We start from the raw sequence: 13,731 nt of genomic DNA on the forward strand, positions 1-13,731 counted from the left end.
GTGCTCGTCGACCACACAGCACTTTCTCCTTTACAAATTACCAATACAATAGGGTAAAAGAGAAATGCTGCATCTCTGAACAAGATACAAAATATTTGAAGTACCTTCACACATAATTCATTTACCAGTTGCCTTGAAAAGTCTTGATCATTTAGAAATACGTATTGTTGATCAAGACGGAAACCTAGTTAATTTCCGAGGAGACGTTATCACAGTACGTATTCACATCAAAGCAATATCGTTTTGGGAATCATATTTAACAACAATAAAATTGGACGAGGATATATGAATAGACTACAATGTCAGTCAGTGTTCAGTCGACCGTGAGTTACCACAGCACTCACACGTCAGAACATTCAGTTCCTGAAAAGTCTAGGACTAAAAGTAATAGAAAATACATCAGCTGGAGGAAAGTATGGTGTATATTAGTGTGTTACTTACAACAAAATGGACGATATTTTAAATATTCATTCAGATGTAGCTTTCGATGAGTCGATAGCTCATTACGAAATTCATGCGCATCAACCTTATTCATTGTCAGATTTCAATAATAATGATAAAGTTCGTATCTCAATTCAACATCAAGATTTATCCATACTTCCATCTCGCAGTATGATTTTCGTTTGCGGCAGATTAACTCAGGAAAATGGAAATGTGTCAGTTAAAACTAAGTTAATTAATAATGCTATACGTCATTTGTTCGAGGAGATACAATACGAGATAAATGCTATTGAAATAGATAAAGTAAAAAATGTTGGCTTGACAAGTCTTAGAAAAAACTGGTTATCACTCAATCCGAGTCAAAGTTTCATCGCTGAAAATGCTGGTGGGACTAGTGACAAAGAAGTATCGCTTATAAATGACGAAGGTTATTTCGATGTTACTGTACCTCTCAGTATGCTGCTTGGATTTTTTGAAGATTATTGAAAAATCGTAGGAAATGTCAAACACGAGCTTATTATTACAAAATCGAGAAAAGATTTGAATGCTATCATAAATTGCTTCCGATATTTACTTATGAAAAATTACTTATGAAAAAATTAAAATTACTTTGAATAAAATTGTATGATTAATGCCATATGTAGCAGCAGCTGATAGAGCAAAAATCAAATTACTTAATCAAATTAGTCGTGATAGAGCAATCACTATGAGTTATCGCACTTGGAAGTTATACGAGTATCCAAAATTACCTCGCACATCTAAACATGTTTGGAGTGTGAAGACATCAAATTAATTGGAAAAACATCGTTTCATTGAACACACCGAAAAAATGATATAACTTTGATCATTGTAACATTTGTGATATTTATTAAATTTCATTTATATCATAAATATTTGTTAAATTATTTCTAAACTCTCAATGCCATCCATATAGAAATCTTAATTTAAACATTAATCAAAACCGTTCCGTGAGCCCTACTGTGTTCCTGATATTATCGAGTTGCGATAGGAAAATGTCCATGCTTGCGTTGCCTTCTCCAAAGTATTTCAAGTTTCATTCCGTGATGATACGGCTGACGTCTTGTGTTATCGATCATGGATTCGATGACTGTTGAGTAGACTATGCGCTGGGTGTGACATTTTCCATTTCAGTATTGAACCTTCCAGGTTGATACTGTCCATCCCTTCCTAAAGGGAGCGTTCTCCGCAAAGTCTGGCCAGTCGCCCCTCAGGGCCGTTGAACAGTTGCAACTGGCATGCTTTAACACAGGCATGTATTTTATTGGTATGTGAACGTTACTCCTCTACGTGTATTATTTTTCTGTTTGAAACCGGCGGTTTGACTTGTAGTGGCATTTTGTATGTCCAGGTGTACCTTGTTCTTCAAGGTACACCTCTCTCGTGGTTCAATTTTCCAGTTGGTTCTTGAACTTCCTCCTGTTTGTTTGTAGCTTCACTTGTTGTAGGTACTTATTTATCTCCTCGTCTCTGACTGTCATCACCTAATTTTATACATCATTGTGTGTTTGGTCCATTTTTGCTATATGAATAACTGGTATAGTGATTGCTTATCTTTTTGTATATTTATGTACTGATTAGGTAAAAAAATTAATTTAACGTTATTAGATAATTAAGCTAAGCACATATGAACCCCTACTTCAAACTAATCGAGAAACTCTTTAGCTCATTTTGCACATATCACAATGGTCCTACTTATCACGCGTACTAACTGTTTATTAGAGCGGCTGTATTAGTGTATGCTATATTTTACTTTGTCGATAAACAAGCTTATCTGTACGCAGACACCAATTTTGCAGACAAGAACATCAATACGTCGTCATTTACTAGTTTTATTATTTATTTGACTGTCAGTAATAAGGAACAAGTAAAATTATCATTCTTGCAGTACTTGTACTAAAAGCTATCAAGCAGTATTTTATTACAAATACTTATCTGCTCCCGTAAGTGGTTATTAGTGCACGTAGCTGAATCGTGTCGTCGATGCCAAAAAATCGAAAAACAGTTTATTGCATCGGCATGCGCGTTGTCCACTAATTCATAGCTCTTAGGATTGTTTCTTTCTTCTTTCGCTCGGCATCAAATCTGATGGTACATTGTCATAGCGGTCAGGTCGTCCTGTTCTAAACTAACTTGAGAGTCGAATGAATCCGCTATTTAGTATTAAGATAGAAAATCCCTTCGGAGCCTCCAAATTTTTGTCATGTAATAGCGTATCGTTGTTTGAAGACTTCTGGCTAAGGCAATTCTACGTACGATGTAGACTGTTTGTCGTCAATGTCGAATTGTATTGTCTCGAGACTTTCGGCTAACACAACACTACTTTCGACTTTGACTTTTCTCAGGACAACTGACTAGATCGTGATCTCAGAATTCGTTTTTGGGAGCTGCGGTGGGATAGTATCATTCTAAAACTCTTCGGGATGTTCTATCGAAAAGATAAACTTTTGTATAATTAATTTCTCTTTTTTAACTTTGTTATAGATCTTTGGCTCGAACTCAGTCGAATAATAACATCAAACTAAATGTTCAAAAACAAAGGCAAAAAACTATTTGAATAGCATGCACTCCCCGATAATCACAACTGCTGCAGATAAAACATTTTTGAATATCATTCCACTGCCATTGCCTCAACTTCATTTAATGCCGGGTGTAGTAAATACTCTATAAGAGTTATATGTAGTGTATGTACTAATATGTAGTAATATGTAATGAATACTCAACGTGAAATAACGTATGGTATTTCCGAACTTAAGAGCAATTCATGTACAAAACAATTAGTAAATATAGATATTCTCCGGCGCTCTTCAAATCTAGCTGTGCTGAAATATGTTAAGGCATTTGACGACTTTAAAATGTTGTCTCTGCCGGTTTCGGAATGGCTCTTGGAAAAAATTATAAAACATGCGTAAGAACTTTCAGAGAAAGTTATATATACTTAGGTGTTAGTATAACATACAAGGTTCTTGCAGTTTTCTTTCATGTAGAGCAATTTTGTGATAAATCAAGATCTGGACTTGGTTTTTATAGCGAACAGGCATTTCGATTTTAAAACTACATGGGTAAAAAACAAAGTTGCTATAAATCACCCGGACTATCCTACTAAGCGTATGCATCTAGTTTTCAGTTACAATGTATTTCATATTTGAAGCAATACAATAACTGTAATTTTCTAAATTATTTTTTATGTATTTATTATTATTAACATTTTTTTCATCAAATTTCGTAGTGTTATTTGATTTCTTTTATTTATAATGACATGAAAAACTATTGTTTAGACTGATAAAATATGCTCCATGAATAAATACAACTAGAAATAATTTTTTTGAAATTTTTTTTTTCAACAAAAACTACATTAAGTTTGTAAAAAATAAAAAAAATGAATTCAATTTTTTCAAAAAGCCCTCTATGGATCATTTTAATTTATCTTTCTTTGTTATCTAGGGACTCTATATATATTCATAAACAAGAAGAAAATACGAGGTGTAAGATCATTTTAATAATTTTGGTTCCAACTCGCTCTAATACAAGATGCATTTAAAGGTTCTTCTGTGCATTGGAATTTCAAAAAAGTAATATATTGAAATTGAAGAAAAATCACTTATTTGGATCCCAGATTCCGTTCTTGTTAGTTTACTACTCATTGTTAAAACGAGGTCCTCGAACTCGAACGAGGTTAAATCGAATATTATATTTTACAACGGTAGTAGATTCGATTAATCGATCCGTTCACGATTCGGTACACTCGCGATGCTAGAGCGAACGATTAAGAGAGAGAAAGAGAGAGAGAGTGCGCGAGAGTTTAAAAGTTTTCAGTTAAGCCTCAGCTGTTACTTGTGTAGTACCGCCAATTATTTTGCACAGTGTTTCGTCGTTATTTTTTCTTACAAAATTTTCCTGGATTGTTACGTACGAGTGTTAGCGAGGAAAAATCACAGCAGTAGCATTACAGTAGTAGCAAGCAAAGCAGCAGTAATAAAGCAGCAGCAGTTTGGTAGCGAGCGAGGCAGCGTACCTGATTCTGAGCTGAGGAGCACTTATAATTTGCTTCAACAATTACGGCTGATCACCGTAATTGCACTGCAGGGTAGATGGACCTCCGTTTTATTGCGCGACAAAATACTAGCGTGAGTATTTTGTCTATCGCGATTATTATTTTTTTGTATTCGAGCCGAGCGTTAGATTCGCGGCAAAAATTCGAAATCTCTCTCTCTCTCTTCCCGTATTATTGTTAATCATTATAAAATCCTATTCGCGTGCGTTAGTCTTTCAGCCCATAAAAGATTGTAATTTTCTAGAATTAAACATTATTAATTTTATTCGCCGCATTACATTATTTTGTTTCCTTTTAGTTTAATGGATATATCACTGGTTAAATTTTAAACCAATTTCATCTAGGCGATTAGTCGGATTAAGCATTAGGTCACTCACACCTAAGATAGATCGAGTGTCACAAGTTAGGTGACTTAAGGTGAGTTCAACTCGGTTGGATAAAAGACATTGAAACGAAAGTATCAAACGTAAAGGCGAATACACGTATAACTATACGTGTTTAACGGAGCGGCGGTTAGCTCTGTATCGTGGGAGATTGTTATTAAATAAATTAATAAATTAATTAATTGCTTCAATAAATTCTTATTGTACTAGTTAATTCACCCCGTTAAAATTTTGTATATAATATCGTAAAATTTTTAATACAATCTTTGATGTGCGTATAAATCAATGTTATGAATATCATATTTTAGATTACCTCTACTAAAACAGTACATAGATATCTTTGTATTTGAATGCGCTTAATGAAGTGGGAAGTTTGAATATACAATGGTTGTTTTATTAAGATAAGCTTATTGACTTGCCGTAATATTACATCTTATATGATAGCATTGCATCACCTCATCTCACTTAATTCAGATCAAATATACTTATAAAAAATGTATTTTACATTTTTTTATAAAAAAAGTTATCGTTCCATTACAATAAAAAAACTAACAGTACCTTATATATATTTCGAAAAAACGTATATTTAAGAATTTTCAGAAATTAAGTAATATGTTCATAACATTTATTGGGCAGGGCATGAATGCTACTCCACTGACAATATGTAGAGCCATTACGCAAGTAATAGTTATCTGGACACATGGCTTATTGTGGGCTTTATTTCCTCTCTTTGGTTGGAACAGGTATTGTAAATTATGTTTTTTTCATTATATGCCGATTAATTAATGAAAGCAACATCTAAACCCGATTTTTCTTGTAGATATATCCCTGAAGGTAACATGACATCATGCGGTACTGACTACTTAGGTGATGATTGGCTGGGAAGCTCTTACATACTAGTATATTCATTTTTCGTATATTATCTACCACTATTCAGTATAATTTGTTGTTATTGGAATATCGTTTCCGTAAGAATGCTTTTTAATTATCACTATTGAAACAAATATTTAGAGTTATCATTTTTATAGTTTACTTTTTATATTTGCCTATCAAAAGATGAATTTGCTGAAAATTTAGTCATTGTGATTGGTGAATGTTTCAATGAATCAAATAAAAATATTTTTCTGTGCGCATTCTTAAATGCGCCCAACACTTGGCCTTTTTGTTTTTCATACCAAAAACTGATCAACGGAGCCGAACGCACTGGAAGTTGAGAATCACGGAGAGAGAGAGAAAGAGAAAGAGAGAGAGAGTGAGCGTTTGGCCTATGCAAGTTTTTTTAGGCAGGCGTGCGACACGTGACCGATAAGCGGCACGTCGCGTGCCTCCTAAGAAATAAGTCAGATGAAGAGAAAAGCGAGCACTAGCGGGCGGCCGCGAAAAAAGCCAGCGCTAAAAAAAGTGCGTGCGCGAACAGAAGAGCTTCGACAGTCAGCTTGTAAGAGAAAGAGCAAGTGGAAGAAAGAGAGGCCTAAAGTTGACGCCTTGAGCTGAACATCACCAGCAACTACAAGCCCGACACCACCACCAACAGCCAATTCGACAGATAGTTCGACCTCGCTTTCGGCAACCAGCCCTAGCTTTGTGCGGCAACATCCTGCTGGACGTCAAGAGGTAGGATAGCAGCCTTGCCAGAGCAGCTCTTCCAAGACAACTCTCTCTCTCTCTCTCTCTCTCTCTCTCTCTGCCTCTCTCTCTCTGCCTCTCTCTCTCTCTCTCTCTGCCACTCTCTCTCTCTCTCTCTCTCTCAGCCTCTATCTCTATGCGGTAATACGACGAGAGGTGAGCTATTAACCTTTTAAGGACGGGACTGGTCGATATATCGACCACCAATTTTGTCAGGCACTCCACGTGACATATTCTTTCATTTTATGCACAAATATTGTGCAAAAAAAAGTCAAATTTTAACGTAAAAATCCCCGTCCTTAAAAGGTTAAATTAGTATTCACTTGCCAGGCAATTCCTCAGTTTCTTTGTACGTCACAAAGAAATTTTATAGCGATTATTTAAAATAGGTTAAGAATCTTGTTTTAATTGTTATACAACGTATAGAAATGTTTGTAATTAAGCTAAATTATTTCGTTGTTCGATACATAGACATAGTAAGTATAGACCATCAGTCTCTTTGATATGGCGACGCTCCAGAGTAGAAAGAGAGAGAACGAGCCGAGTGTGCACGTCTGTCTCTTACTAATGGAGTCACGCGGGCTCGCCTCGCTCGAGTGTACATTTGGCGCGCTCAGCCGTGCAGTTCAAAAGCGAATATGGAAAACAAATTTTTTTATGTATGCGTTGATTGTTTAAAAACACGCTTGTCTAATAGTTGAAGACAAAATGTAATGTACTTTTTTCAGTTATATCATCAATTTGTTTCGTGATGAAAACGCGCTGCAATATATGTGAACATGAAAGGTATGCAGTGGAAAGTTGACAGAGGATGCGTTTTACATTTTATAAAATATTTTTACACCAGTTGAATTATGGTAAAATAGTTAATCGATAACTTTAATCCCAAGTACATTAGGCTAAGCCCCCCCTGCCTACAAGTTTATGTAATACTTCCAATACTAATGTAACATATGTAACGGTACCTATGCCGTTTAAGGGGTCGCATCTTTTTGCACTCGCGCATTAGAATCGTGGGTTCAAGCCCCTCTCAGAAATTTTTTTTATTTCTAAGTAAATATGTCAACGTTGCGTTTTTATTTATTTTTATTTTAATCAATGCACGACTAATTAATGGTATAATTTAATTTATTTCAAGTTATTGCACGAATGACCTTATTTTGAACTGCGTGTTTCGTGCTGTTGATCACAACCCATTTTATTCTCTATTGTCAATATTCCTTATTGCTACATGAATTAAGAAAAAAAGATATGTATTTATGACATAATAATTTTATGTCGTTTCCATCGCATCCCTGTAGTACGTATACTATTTTATAGCACTCATATATACATTTATATTATATTCGTTTTATGTCAATCAATCACTCAATATAATTAATCGTAATCCCAAGTACGTCAGGTTAAGTCTTTACGCCAACGAATATGTATATACTTCCAATACAAATCTATCATATGCAGTGGTAGATGTGCAAGTTAAGGCATCGGAACTTTTTGCACACACACACTTGAGTTCTGGGTTTGAATCTCCATTTACGCACATTTTTTTTATAAATAAATATTGGTATCTATTTTTTTTTTTTTTTTTTTTTTATGGTGGTAAAAAAACAGGATAAATCCTCATGGACCATAACGGTTGGAGTGTGACGGCAGTTCACCGAAGCTACCCACCTACACTCTCCCACCCGCCGTGTGACGTGACTCGCTGATCCTCTCAGACCGGGCTGTTTCAAGCGATCTATCAATCGAACGCAAGGAGCCTCCGGGTCGTCGAAGACCAGCTGACCACCCAAATCCCGCTTCTCTTCAACCGGATGGTAAACCAACCGGGGAAGAGTAGTAAAGTCCACCTACACCATTCTCCAGCGGGGAACCGCGTAAGCATTACTTCCCGCTGGAGAACCGCGTCAAGTCCTCTCGTTGTCCACGGGTCCTGTATCGTTTCGTTACGTCCGTTTATTCACATTCATCCATTTGTTCATACCATTTACTCTCGCATTCTTCTCGTCTAACACTCGACTTCCAGGCAACCGTCCGCCTTTTTCCCTCGTAGGATAGTCTCAACGTACGTTGCCGTTACCGTCCAGTAGTCTTTGTCTTGTAGCATCTTTGCCACAATGTTGTTGGGCGTGATGTTTCCAAGTGTCGTCTCCAGTCTTTGCCTTTCGTCGTTCCAGTGTGAGCATTTGAAAAATGTATGCTCTGCGTCATCACATTTGTATCCACAGTATTTACAGTCGGCGCTGTTAACTTTGTTTCTGTCAAACAGATATTTCCTGAAGTACCCGTGGCCGGTAAGAAACTGGGTCAGGTAAAAATTCACTTCCCCAAATTGCCTCTCCGTCCACGGTCTCAGGTCGTCAATGAGTCGTCTAGTCCATGCTCCGTTCGTGCTCATCCTCCATTGTTTGTTCCAGTCCGTCATCGTCCTAGTTCTTTCGTCCTGGGCAGCTTCCGTTCTGGTCATGTCGCTGTTTCGTTCGTACACGCGTTTCCGCTCTCTGGCGAGCATGTTTATCGGGATAACCCCCGCCACCACCAGGACAGCCTCAGCCGAGACTGTCCTGTAGGCGCAGGCTATCCTCAGTGCTCCCTGTCTTTGTACGTTTGTCAGTCGTTTGCAGTATTTCTTGACCCCCAACGCGTCGGCCCACACCTCCGCTCCGTAGAGCATGATCGAGTGGGTTGTTGTCATCAGTAGTCGTCTCTTCCATTGTCTCGGTCCATATGTATTTGCCATAAGACGACTGAGAGCGGAAGTCCTCTCTGCCGCCTTCCTCGCTGTCTGTTGTACGTGCGGCCAGAAGGTCATCTTCGTATCTAGGGTCACCCCCAGATACTCGACCGCCCTACTGGTCCGCAGTGATACCTCTCCGACTGTCATGGGAATCAGGGTATTAATCCTGCTTCCCGTCAGAAGGATGAGTTCTGTCTTGGCCAGGGCAAGGCAAAGTCCGCTTTCAGTCATCCATCTATTGATTCGTAACATCGCGCGGTTCAGAAGCATTTGCGCCAGCTCCGGGGTACGGGCTATTATCACCACAGCCACATCATCGGCGTAGGCAACCAGCTCCACCCCCGGTGGCATCGGTAGTCTTAGTAGTGCGACGTACAGTATGTTCCAGAAGTCGGGTCCAAGGATTGAACCTTGGGCGACTCCTGCTGTGATTCGTCTGGTCACTGTTCTGTCGGTCGTCTCGTATCGAATCCATCTGTCGTGTAGGTACTCCCTCATCACCCGCATCAGGTATTCGGGAACCCTGAAAGTTTGTAGGGCCTCCAGAATATCCCCCCACCGAGCGGAGTTGAAGGCATTCCACATCAAGAGTCGCGAGAAGTACTATTGGCCTCGCTCCGTAGCACACGAGCCTCGTCCGCCGAAAGGCGTCGGTCACTTGTCGAATCGCCCCTATAGTTGAGCAGCCCCCTCTGAATCCGTACTGGTTTCCTGCAAGTCCTCCGTTTGCAGTTACCGCGTTCGTCAGTCTTGGTTTCAATAACGCTTCGTAAAGTTTACCCGCTGTGTCTAGAAGACTCAGGGGCCTATAGGAAGACGGACTATTCGGCTCTCCTTTTCCTTTATGCAGGAGAACCAGTCTAGCAGTCTTCCATCGTCTGGGAAAGATGCCCGCACGTAAGACCGCGTTATACTTATCCAGGAGGAGTCCTGGACGTACGCCCACGATCTGCTGGAGGATCTCTCCCGGTATACCGTCTGGTCCGGGTGCCTTACCAGGCTTGATCGTGGACACAGCCTTAATAAGCTCTGCCCCGACAAACTCTGGCACTGTCGTCTCTTGTTCGTTCGTCATTTCTTCCGTCTCTGGTTGGTTTGGGAAAAGTCCATCTACTATTGCTTTCATGGTGTCTTTGTCTTTTAGTTCAGAAGGGCCAAGGGCCCCCAGTATCTTGGTCACAATCTTGTAGCCAAGTCCCCAGGGGTCCCGCTCCACTTCTTCACACAACTGTCTAGCGCATCGGTTTTTACTGTCCTTTATTTTAGTAGTCAGTCTCTTACGTGCCATCTTGTACGCTGTCGATAGTTCGTCCGCGTCTGGTCTGCTCTTTTTCCGTGCGCGGTTCATCCTCCGGCGGCAGGCAATGCATTCCCCACGGAGGAGGCCAATCTCGTCCGTCCACCAGTACATTGCTCGTTTGTGCGTTCGGCCCTTGCGTCGAGTCATCGTGGCGTTGCACAGTTCCGTTATCAGTTCCATTGTCTTGTCCGTTATCCATTCGGCACGCTCCCGCAGACCAAGCTCTGCCGGGACAGACTCGGCGGGTAACGGTGCCTCCCTTAGCAGTTTGTCAAACAGCTCTCTATCTTGTCGTCGTAAGTTCCAATACGTTGAAGTCCTATCTCTAGTTTGTCCGTTTCGTATGTTCGTCGATTGATCTGTTACCTCAAAGACGATGTGCTGATGATCGCTGGCTGTATAGTCCTCGGTCACCCGCCATCCTCTTATCCGCGACGAGATCCTGTCTGACGTCATCGTCACATCGGGTATTGAGTATCCGAAGCCCGGTCGTCTATAGGTCGTTGTCGTCCCTTGGTTGACCACTACCAGATCAAGCCTTGCGGCCATTTCCAGAAGCAGCCTTTCTCGTTTGTCCGTCGTTGTCATACCCCACTCGACCGCTCTCGCGTTCATGTCTCCCACGACGACAAAGTCACCCGGGAGACCTGTGAGGGCGTCTTCCAGCTTACCGACTTTTTCCTCGTACACTGCCATCGTGCAGTTTGGGGTCAAATATACGCTAACGTAGGTGACGGAATCTACCCTCACCCACGCGTAATCTTCCCCCCTGCCAGACGCTTGTATTCTCCTAGCCGGTTTGTCTTTGACCCATATGGCCGACGTACCGAGGGTATTCGAGAACCAGCCGTCCTGTTCTCGTAAGTCCCACAGTTGCTCGCTCAGTATCAGTATGTCTACGTTTCGTTCCTTCGCTGTCTGTGATATAAGCAGCTGGGCTGCCTCGCACCTACGCAGGTTTCCTTGTAAGATTCCTGTCATTGTCGTGTCTGCTTCCGGCACTCCTCCAGCGCTGCCCGGTAGGCCGCGCACGCTCCCGTTCCCGGGACGTGCGCCCTCTCCGTTGCACGCGCCTCGGAACATAGGAAGCACGTCGGCTGTTTGGTGGGGCAGGCTCTCCCGACATGGCCGGTCCCCCCGCACCTCCAACAGCACTGTCCTCTGTCAGGTCCTGTGCAGTCCGTTCGTCTATGTCCGTATCCGAGGCACCGGTAGCACCTCGGGACCGTCAATCTTTCTCTCAGCCGACAGTTGACCCAGCCGATCTTGATTCTGCCCTTCTTGAGCAGTTTGTGGGCCGTGTCTCTGTCTGCTTCGAACACTGCCATACAAACGTCGTGTTTATTCGGTCCAAAAATGTGGATCTTAAAGTCCGCATCTTGTCCTGTTTCTCGTTTCAATGCGTTCTGTACATCATTCGTGTCTGTAACACAGTCAAGGTCTAGTATCTCTAGCGTCTGTCCGTGTGTCATGTCTCGTACATTACCCTCATTTCCAAGAGTAACCTGGAGTTTCTCCTGGAACTTCCGTCTTGCGTCTGCGTTACAGCGAAAGCGCATGAGGAGTCCTCCGTCCTTAGTCTTCCGATATCCCGAGATACTCACTTTAGATCCCTCGGGATTAATCTCCGTCTTTAGTCGGCGCAGGGTATCCGCGTACGTTCGTCCGTCGTTTGGCCGTACCAGTATAACGTTGGTCCCCCCCTTCCGGCGGGAACCACCCGCACTGGGCCGGTTCTTGTCCAGCTCAGGCCGTTTGTTCCCGTGGATAGGCGTCGCCGCTGCGGATGTCGAAGCTAGTGGCCTCTCCCTCCGCGCACCCAGCGCCACCACAGGGGTAGTCTGTTGCGTCTTCTGTTTGAGGGAAGTCGTCTCCGTCGTTTGGTCATTAGTCTTCTGTTTAGACTTCCTCTTTTTTCTGTTCGCGGAGTTCACCGTGGTCCAGCCTGACTCGTCCGCAACCCTTTGATAGGCCACGGCTTGCTCAGGGCTGGCCCCCGTGTCCTCCCTCTTTCTTTTCTGTCTTTCTGTCCTCCTATCGTTTACGGACTCTAGGAGGGGATTTAGGCGGTCGCATTCACTCCATGCAATCTCCACCGCCTCCTTTATTACAGCCATACTAGTCGTTATGTCCGTACTAATATTTCTCTGTATCTTAGTCCGTGCCTCCATCTTTTCGAGCGCGGCATCAATGCGCCTGAGCTGCGTGCGAAACAGCTGGAGGTTTTCTGTCATATGTCCGTTGTCCTTGTCCACGTCTTTCATGTCGGCGTCCGTGTTGGCGGTCTGTTTTTCAGAGCCCTCGTTTTTCCGCGCAGGTGGCACTTGTATGCGCCGCAGCGGTACCGTCACGTCTCGTGTATCACTAGTTCTTGTCGGTGTTCGTCCTGTCGTCGGTTCTTGGCCCTCAGCGGCAGAGACGTAGCTCACCCCGCTGCCGCCGCTTGACCCACTGTCCGTCCTCTGTCGTCTCGGTATGTTCAGTAGTTTCTTGTCGTTTTTTCCTGTCTTTCCCCCCATTCCCGTGCACAAAGTGCGGCCCTCAAAATCCGTACCGCTGCCCGTGGCCACCGGGGCTTTCACCCGATCGGAACCCGGGGTGGATTCCTCCTGAGAAGGAGTTACCACTTGAGGTACATCAATGTTTTCATTGTGCATATTCATATTGTTGGTTTTGTCCCGTTGTGCTGAAGGTCCCTCGTGGTCGCGACTCCACGAACCGCGCTGGGACAACGCACGGCCCCTGAGGCCCCCCCCTGTATGTTTACCCTGTGTGTTCAGTGTTCCCCCCTGTGGTGTGTGCGTGTACGTGAGTGCCCATAGGCGAAACCGGGCTTCATTCACGGGGAGAGTCCGTTTAGAGATATCCCCTTCTCTCGCTTTCGGGCGGCTTCGTTTATAGGAGTCCCCGACCATTCGCTTTTCGGTAAGACCCGTTTATAGAGTCACCGAGCATTCACTTCTCCGGTTTGCCAGAAGGCGTGTGTGTGTGAGTGTTTGCGTAGTGTGTGTGTGTGTGTATGTGTATGAGTGATTAATGGTTGGACACATCGGCAGAATACCATTATCTTTTGCGTCATTTGTGAGCCATATCTTCCTCTTGGCCGTGTCCGTTATAGCGTTGCTGCTCAGAGCATTGACGCGACGGACAACGTTTCCACCGGGCACGTCGT

General features: G+C 42.6%; 1 protein-coding gene across 3 annotated transcripts in view; it reads left to right on the plus strand.

The window, feature by feature from the left end:
• The window catches only part of LOC131663390 (rhodopsin-like), an 833,111-nt gene that overhangs the window by 737,538 nt on the left and 81,842 nt on the right, over positions 1–13,731 (plus strand). For all 3 annotated transcript variants that reach the window (XM_058933786.1, XM_058933783.1, XM_058933794.1), the window contains exons 5-6: positions 5,533–5,639; positions 5,717–5,864. In XM_058933786.1, the coding sequence (XP_058789769.1) occupies positions 5,533–5,639; positions 5,717–5,864 (255 nt within the window). The remainder of the gene's footprint in view (positions 1–5,532; positions 5,640–5,716; positions 5,865–13,731) is intronic.

The sequence above is a fragment of the Phymastichus coffea genome, unplaced genomic scaffold (genome assembly GCF_024137745.1).
Source record: "Phymastichus coffea isolate CEN01 unplaced genomic scaffold, Cenicafe_Pcof_1.1 PCOF00002, whole genome shotgun sequence".
Lineage (NCBI taxonomy): Eukaryota > Metazoa > Arthropoda > Insecta > Hymenoptera > Eulophidae > Phymastichus > Phymastichus coffea.